Source organism: Camellia sinensis, chromosome 15 (genome assembly GCF_055761805.1).
Source record: "Camellia sinensis isolate YWXY chromosome 15, ASM5576180v1, whole genome shotgun sequence".
NCBI lineage: Eukaryota > Viridiplantae > Streptophyta > Magnoliopsida > Ericales > Theaceae > Camellia > Camellia sinensis.
This window is the reverse complement of record NC_138975.1, coordinates 15799977-15824101: the sequence shown is the minus strand read 5'-3', so window position 1 is coordinate 15824101 and position 24125 is coordinate 15799977. Positions and strand designations below refer to the sequence as shown.

The following is a 24125-nucleotide window of genomic DNA, read 5'->3' as shown; positions in this document are numbered from 1 at the left end:
GATAGTGGGTTAGGTGAAGTGGAGTGTGTGGTGAAGTGGAGGTAGGTGAAGTGGAGTGTGTAGTGGAGTAGGTGAAGGTAAAGATGGGAAATTCTAACAGCCCCCCGCAAACTCAAGGAGGAGAGAAACTAACCAACTTGAGTTTGGAGAGAGTAACAAAACAAGAAAATACATAAAAATAAAAAGGATAGGAGACACTGTATGGTCGTGTCAGACCATTGGTGAAGACACTGTATGGGGTGTCATAACGTTGTAGAGGACACTGTATGGTGGTGTCAGACCGATGTAGAAGACAGTTTATGGGGTCATGTCGGACCGTTGTAGAAGACAGTTTATGGGGTCATGTCGGACCGTTGTAGAAGACAATGTTGTGACAGTTTACGGAGTCTGGCGGGACCCTTGTAGAAACTAACCGGAATCAATGTCGGGACAGTTTACAGAGTCTTGTCGGACCCTTGTAGAAACTAACCGGAATCTATGTCGGGACAGTTTACAGAGTCTTGTCGGACCCATAAAGGAGCTAACCGGAATCAATGTCGGGACAGTTTACAGAGTCTTGTCGGACCCTTAAAGGAGCTAACCGGAATCAAATGTCGGGACAGTTTATAGAGTCTTGTTGGACCCATAAAAAGTTGCACCCTCAAAAGGAGTGCCCAATTTTGTCAAAAGGCGTGCCATCAAAAGGCGTGCCCAATTCATCAAAAGGCGTGCCATCAAAAGGCGTGTCCACTTTGTCAAAAGATGTGCCATGAAAAGGCGTGCCAGTTTGTCGGGCGGCAAGAGGCGCGCGATACGCGTGGCTGCCTCGGCTATTTAACCAAGACGAAGGCTGAGGCTGAGGCTGAGGCATACCATTCTGAAACCTCTGAAACCAACCCTTCGCTGAAAAAACTCTGCCTCTGCGGAGAGAGAAACTGTGGAACACTTTGTTGCCATTCTGTCACCAACCCTTCCGAACATTACCAGTCGGAAATTGCTATTTCGCTGAAACACTTAGCAACCCAAAAACATGGCCTCTTCTTCCCGTCCAGCTACCCAGAACCTGCTCACGCTCTTTCCAGAACTGAACGAGCCCACAAGAGAAATAACTGGTGCGGTGGCCAGTGAACCTCAACCAAACACCTCTGGTTTTGCTCCATTGAACTTTCCGATGCGGTCGGTGGAGCAAAAAATGGCGGTGCAAACTGATATTGAGGCTAATCAGTATACTCTGAAGTCATGCGTGGAAACCATGACGGCAGTCACAAATTTGTCGAACCGGCTGCAGAGTAGGACAAATGAGGTGCAGCATTTAAATTCCCAGCTGGCTCTGCTCCAACGCATGTATAAGGATGCGCGAGCAGAGATCAGTGTGCTAAAGGCAGAAAATAAGGAACTGAAGCGGAAGGCCACCGTGATGTTCCGATTTGGAGGGCCGCCATATGCTGCAGTGGAGGAGCAGGGAGTAGTGATCATGCCCAGTGGAGTGGGAAATATGGAGACAACACCGGCAAGGGCTGCCCAGGACGGAGGCAAAAAGAAGAGACCTGCAGTAGAGTAGAGAAGCAAAATCCCGCCTGTGGATGTGGTTGTTTGGTTTTTTTTTTTGTTGTTGTTGTTGTTGTTGTTTTTTTTTTTTTTTTTTTTTTTTTTTTTTTTTTTTTAATGTAAAAATGTGATCGGGGTTGATCCCGGAGATGAATAAAATATGGTTTGTTGTGCAAATTTGTAAACAAACATATATATATATAGTAAAATATAAAAGAAAGTACGCTGGATTATTATTATTATTATTTTTTTTTTCATTAAAAAAAAAAATAATAATAATAATAATAAAATATATATATATATATTTTTTTTTTTTTTTTTAATGACGAAAAAATAAAATAAAATAAAGAAAAGGAAAGAGGAGTGTGGATGAGTGGGAATAATATTTGATAATGATTACGAAAAATAAAATTAAAAAAAAAAAAGGAAAAGGAAAGTGGGGAGAGCACCAAATAAAAGTTTTATAATAAAAAAATAAAATTGGGCGGTGGATGGACAGAGAGAGAGTAAAAGGCAGCATGATGATTTGATATAAATAGTAATAAAAAAATAAAAATTTAGACCATAGAGAAAACAGGGTGTCGTGTGCTGTGCAAAGGAGGAGTAAAATAATAGAGAAGAAAAAGAAAGTGGACGTGGGTTCATATCCCACAGAATCACACAGCTTCTCTCTTGGGTCCCCCCAGTACACCTTTGCCACAACCTTTGCCCCTTTGGTCTTTGACATGGTATGAAGTATATCCAGAACTTCTGCATCAGGAGTCAGTCCATATTTCTTGCACACATTATTCTCTCTGAATTCTTCCAGAGGTATCAAAGGTGATCCAGTGTCCTCAAAGAGCTGCTTATTGGTCGGATCGGATTTGGGGGAGAGGACATCGATGACAACAACGAGATCGCCAGCTTCGATCAGATTATCAAATGTCCATTGGAGGGCAAGCTTGCTGGTTGCTGAATAGTCCATTCCAACCCCCGACGATATCGTCATCTCCATCCTCTGCAAGCTCAGTGCTTCCTCTCGCTCCCCGTCCGATTTCATCACTATCTTCCTCACATGCAAAAAGCTGAACCAGCTAGGTCTCAATCCTCTGGTTCTGTCAAAAGGCCTGTTTCGTTGTTGGTGGTTTTGCAACCCCTGGGTGACGTTTTTGCGCGCCCCGTAACCGTCTTGGAGGCAGTGCCCAAGCTCGCGGAGCGCATCGACGTGGCCGAGGTAGGCGGCGCGTGCGCAGAGCGCGACTCCGGCGCGGAGGTCCTTGTCGGTTTTCGAACCACCGCTGCCGTTGAACTGAATCACGGCAAGGGAGTACCGCGACGGCGCGTGAGACCTAATCGCCGCCTTTGCCATCAAAGACGCTCCGATTTTACTGTCTACAAAACCGAGGAAGCTTCAATGTTGCCGGCGACGACGCACTGTTTCAAAAAACGGTGAGAGTTCTCCGACCAGTTTTTTTGCTCTGATGGCGAAAGTTTCCGAACCGGCTTTTGACGGGTAATAATAATCCGAGTCCGGACTCCGGGTGCCCGTTGCTGAGTGATTTTGGATGCAATCTTCCTTCCAGGGAGGTCCACCCGGCGAACCGGTTCTTGGCGGAGTGGTTCGGGCCAAGGGAGTCGGATTTGGATGATTTTGCTCACAAGGGCCCTGGGGCTCTTCAGTTTGGCATAGAAGAGAGCAGCTATGGAATTTGTGGCAGCGGAGTGAAGGTATGTGTAGAGGTCCGGCGGGCGGCCAAGGCGAGGCTGCCACCCGCCGGTGAAGTAGAATTACTAGGTTCTTAACCTAGCTCTGATACCATGTTAATTTTGATGTATGGAAAAATAGAGAGAATGAAATATGTATTGATGATTGATATATTACAAGATTGATTAATTACAATTCCTATACAATCTATATATAGAAGAAAATGTGGTAGTAGGTGTAGTGGAGGTGATAGTGGGTTAGGTGAAGTGGAGTGTGTGGTGAAGTGGAGGTAGGTGAAGTGGAGTGTGTAGTGGAGTAGGTGAAGGTAAAGATGGGAAATTCTAACAAGATCTATAAAAACACAAGTGATATGGAACAAAATGGCAATAGTACAACTATTGGAAGGCTCTAAAAAGGAACATAGGAACCAAAAAAGGACAGTGAAATTTGTAAAAAAAATAAATAATAATTACTGAGATTTCACAACATAAAGTTCCAAGAATGTTATTAAGTCAACACAAGTTGATATTTGTATGTAATTGTCTTGTTTTGTTCCAATGGTACTTTTCTGTTGGATGTGGTTCTTGGGTTGTTATCTTAACAACTGTGTGCGGGTGCTTCTCTTTTAGCGTTCAGTCATCAAGACAAAGAGTGTGAAGGGGCTAGAAAAATGGTGAACAAAGTTAGAGACGGTGGTTGGATTCCGATAGTGAGGCAATGGAGAGAAGGTGGAGCACAAAATAAGGAAGCACAACATGGCCTTTTCACTGTCTTTGTGGACAATATCCCGTCAACTTTGGATGCTAAAGCTCTGTACAAACTCTTCATCAAGTTCGGGATTCACTACAACAAAAATAGTCTTTAGAGACGAAAACTAATGACGAAAATAAATTTTGTCACAAAATACGTATCTTTTAGTGACGAAAATAATATTTCGTCTCCAAATGTACAACTTTTAGAGACAAAAATAAAATTTTGTCACCAATCTAAATACATAATAAAAAAATTAGGTGACGAAATTATTTTTCGTCATTATTTATATTTTTTTTGTCACTGAAGATTTTCTCGCTGTTTTTCGGAGGGTATCAAAATTTTGAGACTTTTGGTGACGAAACAATTGGTCACCAATTATAAAATTATTAATGACGAATATATTTTTGTCACCAATAATTTTTAATATTTTAATATCATTTAGTAACAAAACTATTTTTGTGGCCAATATTTTTATCTTTGGTGAAGAAATAATTTTGTCACCAATAAATGATTTAGTTGCTAAATATTTTAGAGGGAAATGAAAATATATTGGCGTCTATGGAAGCAGATCTAAAAAAAAAAACTACTGCTATGCTTGGTTGTACACACAGACCTCACACACACACACAGAGACACACACAATAATTTCTCCATCAAACCTAATTTCACACACACACACACACACACCTTATACTCATTCACGAGATTGAGTTTCCTCACTGCCGCTGCTAACATTTCATCGATTCACACACATCGCCGGTGTGTCGATCGGCTCACCGCCGACAGCCTTTCACTATAAAATTGATTTGATCACATAACTATCGATATCTGATCAATGTGATATTTTATAGGTATATAGTACTCGACGAATTTTACAAATTAACGGTTCAAATTATCAAAACGAGATCCGTGGTAGGTCCCCACGAACCTAACAGTACACTCCAATCCTAAAGCCTCATCCTATTTTTTTTGTTTTTGTTAATTTGCGACGACCTTTCAAACCGTTGCAAAAAATTAACCTGCTAATATTCCACCAGTACTACAATAATACATATAGGTAACACCTAAAAATTTAAAACCATCCCATTTTTAATTCAATGTGTCATAAAAAAAAAAAAAAATTGTAAAGTAACTTTTTTATTTTTTATTTATCCCCCCCCCCTAACAAAGAAACAAATCATTTTTTATTTTATTTTATTTTTGAGATTCCAAACATATCTCTCAATCCTCTCTCTCCCTCTCTCTCTCTCTCTCTCTCTTCAAGCGCTAACCCTAGTCTTCTGCATATCCTTGATCGCCCGGCACCCGTTCGACCAGCTGAGAGTGACCAGCGGCAGCGATCGGCGAGCGGCGGCAATGGCAGCAATCGGCGAGCAACAGCGGCGACTGAGGTATTTTCTTCTCTTCTATTTTCTTCTTCTATTCTTCTACTATTTTGCTAATTCGATTTTTGTTGAAATCAATCCTTGATTTTCGATTTTTGTTGAAACTAGCCCTTGATTTTTGTTGAAATCAACCCTTGATTTTTGCTCTATATAAATTTGACAGAACCCCCTTCTATTTGAATGTTCTGTTTCCTAATGATGGCATTGCAATTAAACATGTAGGATTCACATTGGAATTACCCAAGTATTTAAATGTTTCCTAATGTTTTGTTTCCTATGCAACGATCAGAAAATTGGTAATGAGATCACTTCTGATGCCCATCTACTTCCAGCAACCAATGTCAATTACATAGATGGTCTTGCTATTTTTGAGACCCCTATTTTACATAGAACATGGTTTGATTGCACATGGTTTGCTTTTTAATTTTTTTTTTCTTTGATTGCGTTAACCATAACTCTTTGTGAGAAGCTTGATTTTGAACTATTTTCTGGGAGACTTTTTCTTCATTAAAATCCATGGATTCTGTCTTGGTTCATTTGATACATTTTTGAACTGTTATCATGCAAATGGAGCAGTAACAGAAAACATCTAAAAAAATTTGTGAGAGAGAGGTAGAGGGTTGAGTACTCTTTCTTTGGCATGATATGCATACCTTTCTTGAACGTAATATATGTCTAGCTTGCTGTTATAATATATTAAGTTGTAACAACAGTCATTTTCGAGATTCAATGAATAAAATGTATTGATGAGTAATGCTAATATAAAACTTATTTTTTCTTATCAAAAGAAAAACAATAGTGTTATGGATCTCTTTTCCTTCTGGTAAGCTATTAATTATTTGTACAATTGACTAAAATCTCTGAACTCTGCTTCAAACATATGCATTCTGTATTAGTTGCGAGTCTTGTGACTAAAATGTAAAAGATTCAAAATGCTTAACCTGTTAGAATGTAGTGTATACTTTTGTCACTTGGTTCCATAGTGCATATATGTCTCCAAATCAATAAAATTATAAGGTATTTCCAAGTCTGGTTGTAGTTTTCAAAATGATGTATGTGTATACACGTGGAGACTATAAAGTTTTACTCATGTTGTTTACGTTGTTTCATATTTTCTACTCTATTACCAATTACCTTTCTGGTGTCTTGTGGAACTCCTCTTTACCATACCATTTTTTTGTTTATAACCAAAAAAATACTCTTCATACATACAGTTATATAATTGATATTGTTACTGATGGTGGTGTGGTTATTTTTTGGCTGTGAAATTCAAAGTACATATGGACTTTATCCTAAATCTTCTAGCACTACAACTATATGCATTGCGTTCGAGATTGGTTTTTAAGCCAAAATTGTCAGCAACCTTTTATGTTAGAACAGAGAGATAAATATATTATTTAAGACAGCGAAAATGAGGAGGCGGTGTAGACAACTTTTTGAAATGGGAAAAATAGAGAAAAATATACGAAGTCAATTAAAGGCAAAACAGAAAAACCTACATGGGTGATGATGGCCAATAGAATCTTCAATCTTTCAGATACAATACAATTATGCTAAAGACACCGCAGTAGAATAAGTATCATGGTTGTTTTTGATTATGCAGTATTGAGAAGAGAAGGAGAGTAGATAGATTAGAACATAACGAGGGAAAATGAATTATAGAAAGATAATCTAGGGCGTTACACTTTCCTCAGACAAGCAGAGATTATCTTGGTCCTTTCACAGTTATGGTTCTTAGGAAACCACAGTATTTATAAAACCTTATATAACCAATGATTAACTTTCTGATTATTGACAGGAAAAGTGGTTGGAGGTTCTGGGTTGCAGAGTGACAGAGCAGGAAATATTGAAGCGGAGTGGCAAAACAAATAATGTTGCTTGGGCTTTTGGACTTGGATTGGAGTGTTTGGCCATGGTCCTATTTGACATCCCAGATATCCGACTTTTTTGGTCATCTGATGAGCGGTTTACATCTCAAGTAATTCCTGAATCCATTAAAAACCACCTATACATGCTATCACCCCCATGTTAGAGAGAATTTATTTCTAAAGATTGCAACTCTTGTCAGAAAATCTGTACCAAGGAATTTTTAAGGGTTTATAACCATCTAAAATCTTGTAGTAACTTGTTAATTTTCTTTATCATTAATTTTGTTTTTGAATTTTTATTAAGAATCCATTAAGAATTTTTATTGATTTATGTTTTTGAAAACAGAGAAAAAGGAAACTAACAGAAACTTTTTCCGAAAATTGTTTTCTTACTACTTTAAAAAAAAAAAAAAAAAATTTCTTTCTTGTTTTTCTTTTTGTTCTTTTGAACAATTTACTTAACTTTAGTATTTCATGAAGTGATATCTTAAAGTTGTATTAAATATCATTCACGTAATAATTGCATTTCAAAGAATGAAAAATAATTGTAGAAAATTGTAATGCACATGACACCTCAAAACATATTTGAAATGTAGAAATTGCATTTCAAAGAATGTTGAACATTGTTATTGTGAAGAGATTCATCACATAGGTTGTGATATGAAGGTTAGTGCAACTGATTGATCTTTTATTTCATCTTTTGAATTCATCTTTTCTTTCCAGGTGCAACTGATTGATAATTTTACAAACAAGAAAGGAATGACTAGTCATTGTTACAGGATAGCATATCGATCCATGGAGCGTTCACTTACAGATGATGAAATTAATGAGTTACAGGTATTTTCCTTGAAAGGGCCCTTTCTTCTTGTTTGTTCTATTATCAAATGACAAACCCTAACTTATTTTTCTTCTTTTTTTTGCCTTTTTTTCTTTTGTGGGTGCAGTGGAATGTAAGAGAACAGGTGCAGAACAAGTTGAACGTTGTTCTAAGGTGAGATTTGCCACATGTCCCGAAACTAATAATGTGACTCTCATCGTGTAAAATTTTTCCCAAATTTTCAAGTTATAGGTATGCATTTCTTCTTGGTAGTTGTGGGTTTTGCCATATAGAACGAGGGGCTTTTGTTTCTGATCTTCTAGTCCCCTATCCTGAAATGAGAGCTACATTTCTCATTGAGATCTAGCTATGTAACTTGTCCTCAAGGCAATTATTTTCATTTAAGTGGACATGGATTATATTTTAAGCTAAGGATTTGTGCTTCTTTATGCTATGTTTGGATCATGGATTTGTCAAAGGAAAACTAAATGGAAAAGAAATGGAATTACTATATATATATATATATATATATATGTATATATATTATGGGTAATTAACCGAAAAAAAAAGAGTAAATTTTGAGTTGGCCATTTGCACCCCCACACACTAGAGCCACACTTGAGCCCAGCTTTGTTTTTGGTGGAATGTGCGAATATCTCAATTTACCTATAACCACATACCAAGCCAAGCCCAACCTGTCCTATGTTTTTACATAGATGGTTTCAATTACAGAGTGTTTGACGCAGAAAGGTATCACGGGAAATTTTGAGAGTGGGGAAAGTTCAGATTCTGATGGACAAGCTTCTTGGTTAGTATATTTTGTTTATATGTTAATTTAGTAGAACATTTCTTCTTCAACTAGGGTAGAATAAAAAACTACTTTTGACATTTAGGCACAAGGTCCTGGGAAAATAGTGAAATATGCATCTAAAGGCCCGAAAAACATCACAAAAACCTTGAGATTATCAGAAACTATCATGAACACTTTGGGAGGGATGAACATAAGTTGTGAAAACTTACAGAATAATCATAGGACTCTCGGTTGGAAAACATATAGACTTGAAAATAGGCCGTTAGGGAGTAAAATCTTGAAATAGTCGTTAAAAGGCCGAGAAATATCATGAACACCTTGGGAGGAACTAATGTAAGTTGTAAAAATTTACGGAACAAGCATGGTAAAATTTGGTTTAAAATTTATTTTGAAATTTTTATTTTTTCTCTTCTAGGTTGCATATTAACATATTTAGTGAATGGTTACCTTAACCTTTTGTTGTTGTTGTCATTTTTTTTTTTCCTTTTTAAATGGCAGATTGGAGATGAACGAATTTGGTAACCTGCATAGCAAGAGTTTTTTTGTTGATATTACCAGACACATCCATCACAGTGTAGTTGTACTTTTTGTTGATATTACCAAACATGTATTTTGACTATGTTGTTGTGGGTTATGATTATATTGTGATAGATCTTATCTTTTTGTTGATATTTTATTGAATAGATTAAAAGAACAGGTTTTTGTTGATATTACCAAATGAACAGGTTTTTGTAATGATTTGTAATGGATATTATATTCAGCAGGTTATTAAAATGCCCTAGTTATTTTGATTGTGTTGTAGTTTTTGATTTTATTAGAATAGATGTTATAGTTTGGATGTTATATATTAATTTCTTGATACTATGAGACATGTATTTTACTTGGGTTGTTTTATGATAATGAACAGTTTAATTTTATATTGATTTGTATTAGATATTTCATTTAATAGATTATTAAAATGTACAGGTGTTGTTTATTGAAAAAGATATATAAATTGCAAATATAACCCTCCCTCCCCCACCCAATTTTTAAAATTTATTTATTATTGGCGACAAAAAAAAAATTGACACTAAAACTTTCTAATCCCAAAAAAATAATTTTGTCACACATTCACTATTTCATCACTAAATTAAAATATTTGTTGACAAAAGTTTTCGTCACTGAAGGGTCTTTTTTTTCATCTTTTGGTGAAGATATTTCGACACTAAAAATTCTATTGCTATTTTTAATGACGAAATATTTTGTCATCCAAAACAAATATAATAAAATTTTAATTAATTTTAGTGACGAAATGGACGTTATAGGTGACAAAATATTTAACATTTAGTGACGAAATATTTCGTCACCAAATATCAATAATAGGTGACAAAATAAATTTTCGTCATCAGGTACTTTTAGTGACGACGAATTGATGACGAACGTGGTGACGAAATTATTTCGTCACAGATCAATTTGGTGACGAAAATTTCACTATTGGAGACGAAGTGATTTTGTCATTAAAAACCATTTTGTTGTAGTGATTGTGAAGGATACTTACATCCCTTTCAAAAGAAGGAGAGTGACCAATTCAAGATTCGGGTTTGTGCGTTATAACTGCAGCATAGCAGCATCTGTCGCAATCCAAAAAGGGAATGTGCTTTTGGTGGATGACTCTATGCTAGAGGTCAAAATGGCCGCTTATGACAGAAATAGCAGAAGTGAACAGAGTAAGGCCAAGTTTGGGAAGACTAAATAAGTGCACTTTTTGTCTTTTTAGACTAAAAAGTTGAGGTTGAAAATATGAATGTTTGGTTTAACTTTTTGACTTTTTATGGAAAAATGTGTAATAAAAAATTGTAAAAATTAGTTTGTAGGGGAAAATTAGAATTGGGAATTGTGCAGCCGTAATTGTTGACTTTTGGTGAATAGTAATGACTTTTTAACTTTTTGAGTAACTTTTTGACTTTTTGGCTTTTTTTAAACTACCCAAACTTGGCCTAAGAGAAAGCTTCAGCCTCCCAGAAGATTCTCGGATTCAATTAATTTCAAGGGTAAAGCTGCATTTGTGGGGCACAGATCTTTTGCTGAAGTACTAAAGGGTGACACCTCTGTAGCGGAAGTGAACACAAACACAAATATAACCATAAAAGCCAAAGAACAGGGCAATGGTTCGCTGTACGAAAGTGCTATTGTTAGATTCAACACCGAATATTCCACCCACAACATCCTAAAAGTCCTGAAGGAGAAAGTGAAAAATATATTGATAGAGATAAATTGTATGTATTATTGATTTATATATGTTGTGGTTACAATGATTCCTATATATAGGAGAGGGTGAGTGTGTAGTAGGTGAGGAGTAGGTGGAGAGTAGGTGAAGTGGGTGGAGTAGGTGTAGTGGTAGGTTTTGGTACATTTTAACAGCCCCCCCGCAAACTCAAGGGGGATAGGAACTAACCAACTTGAGTTTGGAGAGACTAACAAAACAAGAAAATAGACGAATACATAAAATAAAAAGGATAGGAGACACTGTATGGTCGTGTCAGACCGTTGTAGAAGACTGTATGGTTATGGTAGACCGATGTAGAAGACACTGGCTCGTGTCGGACCGATGTAGAAGACAGTTTATGGGGGTCATGTCGGACCGTTGTAGCAGACAATGCTGTGACAGACCGAAGTAGAAGACACTGGATGATTGTGTCAGACCGATGTAGAAGACAGTTTATAGGGTCATGCCGGACCGGTATAGCAGACAATGTTGTGACAGTTGTTGTGACAGTTTACGGAGTCTTGCTGGACCCTTGTAAAAACTAACCGGAATCAATGTCGGGACAGTTTACAAAGTCTTGTCAGACCCATAAAGGAGCTAACCGGAATCAATGTCGGGACAGTTTACAGAGTCTTGTCGGACCCATGAAGGAGCTAACCGGAATCAATGTCGGGACAGTTTACAGAGTCTTGTCGGACCATTGAAGGAGCTAACCGGAATCAATGTCGGGACAGTTTATAGAGTCTTGTCGGACCCTTAAAAAATGCACTGTATGATGGTGTATATAGGCTGCCCAAATATATATATATATATGGATGTATATAGTGAGCCCTCAAAAGTCGCGCCCTCAAAAGGCACGCCCACTTCATCAAAAGGCGTGCCCGATAGAAAGCGTTGAGCCATCAAAAGGCGAGCCCAAGTCATAAAAAGATGTGCCGGACATGTTGGCGAGGCACGTAAGCGCCTTGGCTTGCGCGCCCGTGTTGTCGTCTGTCTGCAAGTGGCGCGCGATGCGCGGATCGGCCCTGGCTATTTAAACCAAGGGTGAGGCGGAGGCTGTGCATACCAGTCTGAAACCGCTGAAACCAACCCGTCTCTGAAAAACTCTGCCTCTTCGGAGAGAGAAACTTTAGAACACTTTGTAACCCAGAAAATGGCTTCGTCTTCCCACGGTCTGCTCACCCTCTTTCCCGACCTCAACGAGTCAACAAGAGAGATAACTGGTGCGGTGGCACTGGAACCTCAACCAAGCGCCCCGGAGTTTGCTCCGTTGAACTTTCCGATGCGGTCGGTGGAGCAAAAAATGGCAGTGCAGTCGGATGTGGAAGCCAATCAGTATACATTGAAGTCATGTGTGGAAACCATGACTGTGGTTACAAACTTGTCGAACCGGCTGCAGAGTAGGGCAAATGAGGTGCAGCAGTTAAACTCCCAGCTGGCTCTGCTCCAACGCATGTATAAGGATGCGCGAGCAGAGATAAATGTGCTAAAGGCGAAAAATAAGGAGCTGAAGCGGAAGGCCACCGTGATGTTCCATTTTGGAGGTCCGCCATATGCTGCAGTGGAGGAGCAGGGAGTAGTGATCATGCCCAGTGGAGTGGGAAATACGGAGGCAACACCGGCAAGGGCCGCCCAGGACGGAGGCAAGAAGAAAAGACCGGCGGCAGAGTAGAGAAGGGAAAAATCCCACTGTGGATGTGGTTGTGTTGTTTTTTTTTTTTTTTGTGTGTAAAATTGTGATCGGGGTGGATCCCTGAGAGAAATAAAATATGGGTTGTTGTGCAAATTTGGAAATTGTTTTTTTTTTTTTTTTTTTGTTGAAAAGGGAATCGAAAAAAAAAATAAATAAATAAATAAATAAATAAGGGGATGGTGATGAAATGATGAGCATGGGGATGATGAATAGATAATGATGAAGAAAAATAATAAAGGTGGGAGTGGGGAACAGACTGTTAATGGGTTCTGAAACGGTGGGATGAAAAAAGAAAAAAAAATATATATATATATATATATATATAATAAGAAAAAGAATTGGTCAAATTGGGAGTGTGTGAAGAATTATTATTCTAGAGGATGGTGGAAATATATGGGGGGAAATATATTATAATAAAAATATATTATTTTTTTTTGTTTTGGTTTGGTGTGCATACAAAGCGTGCACTGTAAAGCATTACGGGAAAGGGAAGCTTGCAGAGAAAAGGGTCATGTGTGTGTTGTCGGTGGAAGAATAAGAATAATAAGAATAATAAGATATTAAGGACAAAAGCATGTGCCCTGGGTGGGAAAGTGAGAGAGAGAGAAATGCGTTGAGTGCAGTAGTGTTTTCCCAGAGGGAGAGAGAGCAGGTTGAGAGAGCTAAACCTCCCACCACAAATGATCAATTTGGATCTAAAATCCATTGCTTTCTCTGCCAACCTATCATAATCAATATACCCAGTACTTGAATCCACCTTGTAAGGCAAACTCTCGAAGTAAATCGAGGTGGCAGAGATCTTCTTCCCACCAGAGGTGTAATACCCATGAGTTAAATGACCACCAGAAGGCAAATCCAGGCCCATGATCCGATCATGGGGGTTGAGAACAGCCGTGTAGGCTGCGAAATTGGCGGGACTACCTGAGTATGGTTGAACATTGACAGAGAAAGAGAGAAGCAGCCGAGGCGAGTGAGGTTGCAGGTGGGGGTGGCTCAGTCGCGGAGTTGTGGCTGGAAATAATGGCCAGGCTGGAGGCGACAGACACGAGGTGCGTAGGTCGCGCAAGCTGGTTGGTTGAGCACACAGGGCAGATCTCATATACGGTGTTGCCATGTAACCGTGATGGAAGAGGAGGTTCGGTTATGGAATTTGTGGCAGCGGAGTCAAGGTATGTGTTTGTGATATGTGTTGAAAAACTCCCGCGGGCAGCGACGGCAAGGTTGCCGGCCGGCTGCCCGCCGGAAAGAAAGGAGTATAGGCCTAAATCTTATAGCTCTGATACCATGAAAAATATATTGATAGAGATAAATTATATGTATTATTGATTTATATATGTTATGGTTACAATGATTCCTATATATAGGAGAGGGTGAGTGTGTAGTAGGTGAGGAGTAGGTGAGGAGTAGGTGGAGAGTAGGTGAAGTGGGTGGAGTAGGTGTAGTGGTAGGTTTTGGTACATTTTAACAGAAAGGGATGGAGCAGATAGAGGTCAGAAAAGGAGGAAGTAGAGATGTAGTTATCTCTTTTAAATCTTCAAGTGAGCTGCAATCAAACATTGGCAAGATCAAAGAGTGGTTCAAGGACTGGAGCCAATCTGTGATGGAATGGAGGCCAGATTTTCATCTGCAACAAGAGCGGTGTGTGTGGTTGAGATGCCATGGTATTCCCTAGCATCTTTGGAGTAGGGATACACTTAACAGCATTGGTAATATTTGGGGTATTATTCTCAGCGTAGACGATGATGTTTGTCACCCAAAATCTTTCTCTTACGCTACGATTAGAGTGGCTATCGTGTGCATGGAGCTCATCAATAAAACTATTATTCTAGAGTGTAAGGGTTATTCGTATCCCATCCTTGTTTGTGAAGATCATCTAGCCGATTCTAGTAGATTGAAGTTCTTCGGCATGAATGACTCTAGCTCCACTGAAACCTGCTTCAGTGATGAGGGTAGGTTCCTTCCACCAGCAGTGGCTTGGGCAAAGATTGATGGTGATGAGGTGGCAGAAAAGCAAGCCTTGATTGGTGCTGACCTGGCTTCCATAAATGAGGTTGAGCAAAGGAAGGAGCCTCTTGACAGTCACATAACTGAAGAAGTAGGCACTGTTGTTGAGGAGACCCCCTGTGAAGGTGGTTCCAGCAGAGAAAAAGAAGCCTGCGTTGAGGGGTCTTTGATGGATGGGTCAGAGCAAAATTCAAAAAGCAATGATGGCACGTTCAGGTGTGCTCAGCAAGCTTTCTCTTCTGGTCATATTAGCAGGTATGATTTTAATAATGGTATTAGACCTGATATCAATTTGGCCAAAAATTTGGTTAATGAACCTGTTGCTATTCTTGGGCCTAGCATTGGGCTTGGCATCAATTTGGAAGTTTTCTTGGCCCATTCTCCTAGTGGCCATGAACCTCTACCTAAGCCCATTAAGTCTGATAATCTCAACCCTCTAAGTAATGGCATTTTAGCCCATGTCCAATCTGCTAGTCCTCTATCCAAGTCAGGACCTACTGGCATAATACCCATGAACCTCATTCATTCGGCCCAAACTAAGCCCTCTATCCTTAATACAAAATCTCTGCAGTTTGAGAAGAAAAAAGGAAAAAAGAAGACTAATCTAGAGGGCTTTAACAGCTTTGCCAGATTCCATGGCTACAGAACTGAAGCAGCTCACAAGCACTCCTCTAAGTCTGTAATTTTCAAACCAGCAGCTTCTGCTTTAGCTCAGTCTGATCTATCTGATGGTAGCTCATCTTCGAACAATCATCTCCTTAAGGAGGCCAAAGCCACTATACACTTGGGGAAAGCCTTAGGCATCAACTATAATGGGAAAGAAGACATTGTGTTGAGCAAGATAATTGATTTAGAGCTTAAAGATGAAGACAGAATCTCTAATGAGGGGAAGGCTCAGAAATAAGCTTCTGCTCATCAGAGTCTTGAGTGTGCTATTTTGTTTATCTATGAAGCTATTATCTTGGAACATTAGGGGTTTGGGTAAATCTGAGAAGAATGGAAGAATTAAAAGACTGTTAAAGGAAAAGCATGTTGATATTGCTTTTTTCCAAAAAACCAAGAAAGCTGTGGACTCTGAAAATGCTGTTAGAAAGCTTTGGGGGTGCAGAAATATGGAATTCATGTCTGTGGATCCTGTAGGCTCTGCTGGTGGACTTCTATGCATATGGGACCCTTCAGTGTTCCAATTATCTGGCTGCTGCTGCAATAGGAGGTATATCTTACTTTCTGGCTCTTTGTATAATTCCTTTGATTGTGTTTTGATAAACATATATGCACCAAATAACACCTCTGCTAGATCATCTTTTTGGGCGGGTATAATCAAGCTTAAGGATCACTTTCCTGCTCCTTGGTGCATGGGTGGTGACTTCAATGAAATTAGGCATATAGGTGAGAGGGTTGGCTGCTCCAGGAGAGACATGGGGATGAAACATTTTAATGAGTTTATTGAGAAATGTGAGCTCCATGACTTACCCCTTCGTGGAAGGAAATACACATGGTGCAATGCCCAGGAATCTGAGAAATGGAGCCACATAGACAGAGTACTTCTCAGCCCAGAATGGTTGATTAGCTTCAAAATGAAGTTATGGGGGCTGCTTAGATTAGTTTCGGATCACAGCCCTCTGTTGTTGATGGAAGATAAAAGAGACTGGGGTCCCAAGCCTTTCAGGTTTCTCAATGCTTAGACTCTCCATCCAAGTTTCTCTAAGTTCTTTGTTAACATTTGGAGCAACACTACTGTTATAGGGTGGGCCGGATTCAGAATTGTTCAAAAATTAAAGCAGCTAAAGCTAGAGTTAAAAAAATGGAACATTGAGGTGTTTGGAAATGTCTCATCCAAACTCAAGGGTTTAGAGGAAGAATTGCATGCATTAGACATCTTAGCAGAGGAAAGACTTCTGGATGATTCTGAAAGGTCAAGAAGAAGAGTGGTCAGAGGTGAAATGTGGCATTTGCTCAGAATGGTGGAGTGGATTTGACACCAAAAATCCAGATTGAATTGGACTCTAAATGGAGATAAAAATACTAGATTTTTTCATGTTTTTGCTAATACCAGACAGAGTAGAAACATGATCAACTCTATTGTAGTTAACGGGGTGTCTTATGAGGATCCTAGCAGGGTTAAATTAGAGATCTACCAACACTTCAAGAAGTTGTTTGCTGAGGATTGGGTCAAAAGACCCGTCTTGAGAGGGCCATTCAACACCATTAAGGTAGACTAGGGGTGAAAGAATAACCGGAAGGACCGAACAAACCAACCAAATCGAACGGTTTTCGATCGATGTTTTAAGTTTTCAAGTGTTCGGTTTGGTTCGGTTTTTGTTTTTCTGCACATTCGGTTCGGTTTTCGGTTTTTGATTTTTTTAACCGAACCACACCGAACCGAACCGACTTATATAATATTAATAAGCCCAAAATGTGAGGCCCCAAACATATGTAGGAATTACATGGCTTGAGCCCAAATTTTATGCAAAATGGATTGAAATATAGGCCCAAAATGTGAAGCCCAACTAGGGACAAAAAAAAGGCTAAAAAATCGAAAAACCGAAAAAATCGCACCGCACCGTAATAAACCGAACCACGCCGGTTTATGTCATTTTTCTGGGCGGTTCGGTTCACAAATATAAAAAACCGAAATGATCGGTTCGGTGCAAAAATAGTGAAAAAATCGACCGAACCGAACCGATTTCACCCCTAAGGCAGACTATGTTTCCCATCATCTTGTTGCAGAGTTCAGTGAAGCTGAGGTGTTGGCTGCAATTAAGGATTGTAATAAGAACAAAGCTTCAGGCCCCGATGGTTTCAATCTGTTGTGTTATCAAAAATTTTGGAAGATTATGAAGCCTGAGATCATGCAATTTTTTGCAGACTTTCATACAAACAGCAAACTGACATATGGAATTAATAGTACTTTCATTAGTTTAATTCCTAAGTTGGAAAATCCCTCCGGCCTATCTGATTACAGACCCATTAGTCTTGTAAGCTCCCTTTACAAAATTTTGGCAAAAGTGTTAATGCACAGACTGAAGCCAGCTCTATCCTCAATTATTGGTGAAACTCAAACTGCTTTCATAGGTGGAAGGAACATCCTTGATGGGGTGTTCATTGCCAATGAAGTGGTGGATGGTTGGAAGAAGACCAACAAGAATGGTTTGATCTTAAAGCTAGACTTTGAAAAAGCTTTTGATTCGGTTAACTGGGAATTCTTGTTCTCTCTGCTGTCTAGTTTTGGGTTTGGTAACAAATGGATTTCTTGGATGAAAACTTGTGTGTCTACAGTCAGGATTTCCATTCTTGTGAATGGTGCTCCAACTAAGGAATTCTCATCACAAAGAGGGCTAAGGCAGGGCGATCCGCAATCACCTTTCTTATTCAATATTGTGGCTGAGGGGTTAAACATTCTTTTGGTCAGAGCAATTAATCTTGGCATTCTTAGAGGTGTTCATGTTGGATCTAAAGATGTCCTCTTGTCTCACCTTCAATTTGCAAATGACTCAATTCTTTTTTTTGAGGGAGATTGGGATCAAATGGTACTTATTAAAAGAATCCGTAGATGCTTTGAAATTCTATCTGGGCTTAGAATTAATTATCACAAAAGCGTGGCGTGTGGTGTCGGGGTGTCTGATGCTTTATTGCTCTCATTTGCACATCTTCTTAACTGTAAAGTTCACAGCCTTCCTTTGAAATTTCTAGGACTGCCTCTAGGTGCTAATCCTGGTAAAAAATCTACCTGGAAGCCTGTGCTTGACAAGATCATATCTAAACTCCCAGGGTGGAAGAGGAAATTGCTATCTTTTGCAGGAAGATTTAACTTTAATCAAGTCCACCCTATCTAGTTTACCAGTTTACTTTCTTTCTTTATTTAAGATGCCAGAAAGTGTGGCAAAAGAATTTGAAAAGATTGAGGCAGCTTTTTTATGAGGCAGTAATGATCTTAAAAGGAAAGTGCATTTAGTGAAATAGGGAGAGGTAACTAAAAGCTTGGACCAAGGGGGCCTGGGTATCAGAAGAATAAGAGATGTTAACATTTGTCTATTGCTCAAATGGTGGTGGAAATTTGGAACTTAAGTCAACTCTCTTTGGAGGAGAGCCATATACAGCAAATACAATATTGATGAGGCTAGTTGGCACCCACCTTTAAAGTCCTCTTACAAACATTCTAGAGTTTGGAAGGACATTTTACCTATTGGGATTCATAGCACAAATATTTACAATTTCTATAAAGATAATTACCAAATCCAAGTAGGGGATGGGAGTAGAATCAAATTTTGGCATGATAGATTGTGTGGCAGCTCTAATCTCAAGTCTACTTTTCCCCTTCTCTTTAATCTTTCAATAGATAAAGAAGGCTCTCTACAACAATTCATGGCAAGAAAATCCAGCCCAACCAATTGGAATTTTCCTTTTAGGAGAGTGCTTTTCACTTGGGAATTGGAAGAAGAAGCTAATTTACTTGGTCTACTATCTTCAGCTCCCTCTTTGGCAATTGACAAGGCTGATCATCTTATCTGGGCTTCTGCATCTACAAGTCCTGGTGTATTTACTGTGTCCTCTCTCTACTCTGCTTCTAACTCTACTCTAGGGCTTCACTTTAAAATTTGTAGGCATATTTGGAATGGGGCTGTCCCTCCTAAGGTTTCATTTTTTAGTTGGCTGGCCTGGAAAAACAAAATCAAGACAGCAGTGTTTATGCACAGAATTGGCATTTTAGATGTTTCTGCTTCCTTCATCTGCCCATTTTGTTGTTTTGAACCTGAATTTGCTGCCCACATCTTGCTTCATTGCCCATTCTCTTGGTTGATTTGGTCGTCTATAATTAATGAGTGGCGGTTCTCTTGGTGCATTCAAGGTTCCGTAGATGATCTCCTCCAATGGTGGATGGCTGTTAAGTTCAAGAATTTTGATAGGCTAATTTGGAGAGCCATCCCCCTTATTGTTCTTTGGTCGCTTTGGAAACTTAGGAATGAATGTGTCTTTGCAGAGGCTCAACCTAGTCTCTTTGGCTTGAGTGAAAATATCAAAATCAGAACAGCACTTTGGCTGAAAGTATCTATTAAAGACCTTCCTTATTCAGTTGATGATTTAACTTTCAATTGGCGTCAAATCAGAGGATGTTCTTAACTATTTTGAGCTGGTTTGTGTTGGACTATGCTAGTATTTTTGTTAGAATTCTGGGTCTGGGCTGCTAGCATGCTAAGTGTGGAAGGTTGGGCGGTTTTTGTCTTGATGCGCTAATCTGTTTTGTTCTGCTGGGTAGCTGCAGCTTTGAAATTCATAGTGACATCTGATATGTTATGGTCAGCAGGGTTGCTGAGATGGTTATGGATGGGGGTGGTCTGAGCATCTGCTGGTATGATCTCTGTTGTGTGTGAGTGGGCTGGTACCTTGTCTTTGGTCTGCTACTGGTGCAATCAGAGTTTATGGATGTTAATTAGTGGTGTGCTATGTTGGTCTGTCATGGCGCAACCTGAGTCTATGGGCTGCTGTCTGTGTTTGAATGTGTGTGATTCTGGACTGATGGCAAAGGTTCAAATATGCATTATCTGGGCTGATTTGCTCAGAGCTGCTGTTAGGCTGCAAATCAAGTCCAATCTACTGGAGTCCTGGATTTGGACTGCTAGCATGCTAAGTGTGGAAGGTTGCAGCTGTCTTCTGATATGTTAAGGTGAGCAGGATTGCTGAGATCTGGCAGAGTTTATGGTGGTTGATTGGTGATTGAATGGTGACCCGAGTGTTTTTGTAGCCTTGTTTTTGTTTTGTTTTGTTCCGCTCTGTTTGTTGGTTTCTCACCAACTTGGAGCCTCAAGTGTGTGCTAGCAGATGATTTGGTGTGCGTTTAGGTGCTAACCTAGTTGGGATTCAAATGTTTCACTGTGATGCTTTTTGCACCCTCTTCTTTATTGATATAAGTTATCATACTCGTTATGTTTTCTATCAATAAAGCTTCTCTTTTGCCGATCAAAAAAAGTCAACACAAGTTGAGAGAGAGAGAGAGCATACTGTTAACTGTAGGAGAGCAGCAGGGCAATCTGAGAGGTATTTTACAGCAAGAGTAATGAGAACCGGCACTGAATCTTCACCAGGAATCATCAAATCTATCATATTATCTGATATTAAATCTTCTGTTAGTTTTTCACTTCCATTGCCAATCAAAACATCTGCAACATCTTTCGGAACTTCTAGGATTCCACTGTTCCTTTTTTCTTTGATAATTTTATTTACTAACTCAACCATTTTCTTCTTTGCCTGAAAAACAAAATCCCAAGTTCAAACCATTTTATTTGAATTTTTTTTTAAGAAATTAAATAATGTAATTTAACTAAAACTTGCCTGTAATGATTTGTGGAGTCTACTTCCAGGAAAATTAATAGGCAGAGACATGAGACCGGCAATGAATTCTTGAAATAGTTTCCTTAGAAACTCTATTTCTTCACCCAGATCTATACTTATCAATGCCTTCACTAGCACTTGAAATGCAATCTGATCATTAACGATAAGTTTAAGAACAGAGAAACCAAACACAGATTTCAACATAGAAAATAAATCGATAGATAGAATTTTATTCATTCATATTTTTTCTATATTTTGTTTTACGTTTTTAATTAACAAATATTTGTGACTTCTTAGTATAGCCTCGTTTAGCAACTCATTGTTTTAGTTTAAAAATTAAAAAGTTACTACAAAAATTTAAAAGCTAACAACTTATAACAAAAAGTCACAAATATTTGTGACTTCTTAGTATAGCCTCATTTAGCAACTCACTATTTTAGTTTAAAAATTAAAAAGTCATTACAAAAATTTAAAAGCTAACAACTTATAACAAAAAGTCAAAGATTCTAGGCTTGTTTGGTTTGTTTTTGGGAGAGTTGTTTTTGAAAAAAAATTTGGGAAGAGAGTTTAAAAATTTTTTTGGTTTGTTTGGTTGTATATTTTGGGAGAGTTGTTTTTTTTGGAGTTTGGGATAATTTGATATTTTGGGAGAATTTGAGTAGATGTATGTGAGAGAAAAAGTGATTGAGCAGGAGAGTGGAGAGAAAAAAAGTGATTAATTAATGTGTAAGAGAAAGAAAGTGATTTTAGAAATTTTTTGAGAAAAACTCAAACCAAACAATTTTTTAGAAATTTTTTTCTAAAACTGATCTCCCAAATGCAAACCAAACATACCCTTTATTTTCTATCTACTTTTTGCACATATTTTCATAAAAAATCAAAAAGTCATTCTAAATATACTAATTTTTTTATCTTATATTTTAACCAAAAAACTAAAAAGTTACTAAAATAGTCACTATAACTAAAAGTAACTTTTAGTAATTTTTTGATTTTTTACAGAAAAATGTACGAAAAAATAAAGAGAATGATGTGACAATTTATAGTGATTTTTTGACTAAAACTGAAAGTTGTCAAACGAGACCTTAGTAACATCTTAATACAAAAGTGTTGGGAAACATACTTACTATGCAATATATGTTTTTATCATTAGTTGGACTTTAAAATTTAATTATTATTTATGAGTCCAATTTCTGAAGCAAAATTATTATCAATATGGTTTGGGTTCCTTGTCACATAATCTTAAACTACAAGAGAAAAATCTTAAACTACAAGAGAAACTAGAGAAAGATTTTCAAACATAAGCATTTGTTTCATAACAGTAGCAGCCTACGACTTTTTTGAGACATGAGGTTAACTATTAAAATATGGCCTGTTTTATCGATATTTGAGACTTTAAAATTTTGAGATCTTTGACAATAGTTATTTTTAAAGATTTTCTTGGTAGACTTTAAACGATAAGCAAAGTGACCTTATGATTAAGATAACACTGCCTGAAACTCTTTTTTTTTCTCTTTGAAGAGAGCGAGAGGAGAGGTAATTACATTTTTTGCTTCGTCTTGGATGTAAATGGGCCGATCCTCTCTCCATCCTCCCATTGATTCGTGGACATATTTTTGCATTTCTCCCGTGATTTGTGCTTTTAGATAAGAAGATTTGAAGAATGATCCAATGAGTCCATGGATTCTCCTTTGCAAGCTTCCATTGATGAGCAATATAGAGGACTTTCCCATCAATTCAGTGAGAGATTTAGGGTATGATGGCACAAAAACACTTCCATCACTTTGCAAAACAAACCTACTCACTTCTGCATCTGTGGAAACAATTGTGGGACTACCAAATAAATGTGACTTGAACACCTTCCCATACCTATATATAAATATAATCACCCCAATTATCATGTTAATTATTACCATAGACATTCATATAATCAACAAGAGAGATACATATTTTTGCATTCATGCACAAACTTAGACATATGATTAATTATGAATTAGTCCTAAGGTTAATCATGTGATAATTTAGTTAGGGTTAATTCAAACCTTGAACTTGGATTAGCTACACGTATCGAAAATTAAGATAATTGAAAAAAAAATACTAGATTAGAATAACTACAAATAAACACATCTTACACAACAACAACAACCAAAAAAAAACACGAAAATTATAAATTACATGAAAACTAGGGTTACATCTAGAATCATTGTGGTTCTTCTATAATTAAAAAAATTACAAGAGATATATAGATATAGCCTCTCCCCTCCACCCTCAACTAATATCTAGTACTTATCACGATTCATACTATCTCAAGAGTTTAAAACATAGATTAGGGTTAAGTACGAGACTTACATGCCGCGACGGGTGTCCATGAATCTCTCAGGGTGGTCTGAGTAAGCACAGGAGATGAAGTCGATTGTTTCGCCAAGAAAAGGCCATCCAAGAGAGCCTGAAGGAAGTGATCTTCCGTAACTTGATCTTGAGGATCTAAATCTTCTAGTGCTCCTCCTGTAGACAATTATGGAAGACAAGAAGATTAATAATATCACTAACACAATCCACAAACTGTCCATTTCTTGGGTTTTCTTGTTTTTCTTTTTCACTCACTGGCTTTATTGAGTGCTAGTGCTTTGTATTAATCATGTGTTCTTAATGATGAACAAGAATGGTGGTGACCACATATTTTTTTTTTTTTTTTGGGGTGTGTTGAATGGAATGTGCATGTGTATGCGCATGCGTCCAAGAAGAGAGGAGAGAGAGAGAGAGGGTTAGTCTTTGTGCTAAACTAATGCAGTCCAAGGAGAGAGGAGAGAGAGGCTTATGTTTGTGATAAATTAATGCCAATGATATGATGTGATAAGAGTTTAACAGAATATATGTCTGAGGAGATCTGCTAAGTGAATCATTACATATTGCCTAGAGATTTTGCTGATCAATCGGGTTTGTTTGGATTGATGTCGGGTTGATCTTGACCCGGTTTCAAACACTTTTTCACCATGGTTACTTTTGGGTTT

General features: G+C 38.2%; 3 protein-coding genes across 3 annotated transcripts in view; 1 reads left to right on the top strand and 2 right to left on the bottom strand.

The window, feature by feature from the left end:
• The window catches only part of LOC114270454 (3-epi-6-deoxocathasterone 23-monooxygenase CYP90D1), a 28696-nt gene extending 4883 nt beyond the window's left edge, over positions 1-23813 (bottom strand). Inside the window, exons 1-4 of the mRNA XM_082908666.1 lie at positions 23464-23813; positions 22659-22983; positions 21118-21267; positions 20788-21033 (exon numbers count right to left, since the gene is read on the bottom strand). Coding sequence (XP_082764792.1) covers positions 20788-21033; positions 21118-21267; positions 22659-22983; positions 23464-23684 — 942 coding nt within the window. The 5' untranslated portion in view covers positions 23685-23813. The remainder of the gene's footprint in view (positions 1-20787; positions 21034-21117; positions 21268-22658; positions 22984-23463) is intronic.
• LOC145813377 (uncharacterized) lies at positions 1601-3011 on the bottom strand. Its single transcript, XM_082908667.1, has one exon. It carries the CDS (start codon positions 2873-2875, stop codon positions 1847-1849), a length of 1029 nt encoding a protein of 342 aa, XP_082764793.1. The 5' UTR covers positions 2876-3011; the 3' UTR covers positions 1601-1846.
• LOC145813797 (uncharacterized) lies at positions 2988-9553 on the top strand. Its single transcript, XM_082909911.1, has 7 exons — positions 2988-3019; positions 3090-3234; positions 5170-5355; positions 7148-7327; positions 7941-8054; positions 8162-8208; positions 9344-9553. Exons 1-7 carry the CDS (start codon positions 2988-2990, stop codon positions 9459-9461), a joined length of 822 nt encoding a protein of 273 aa, XP_082766037.1. The 3' UTR covers positions 9462-9553.
• Positions 23814-24125: the final 312 nt, after the last annotated feature.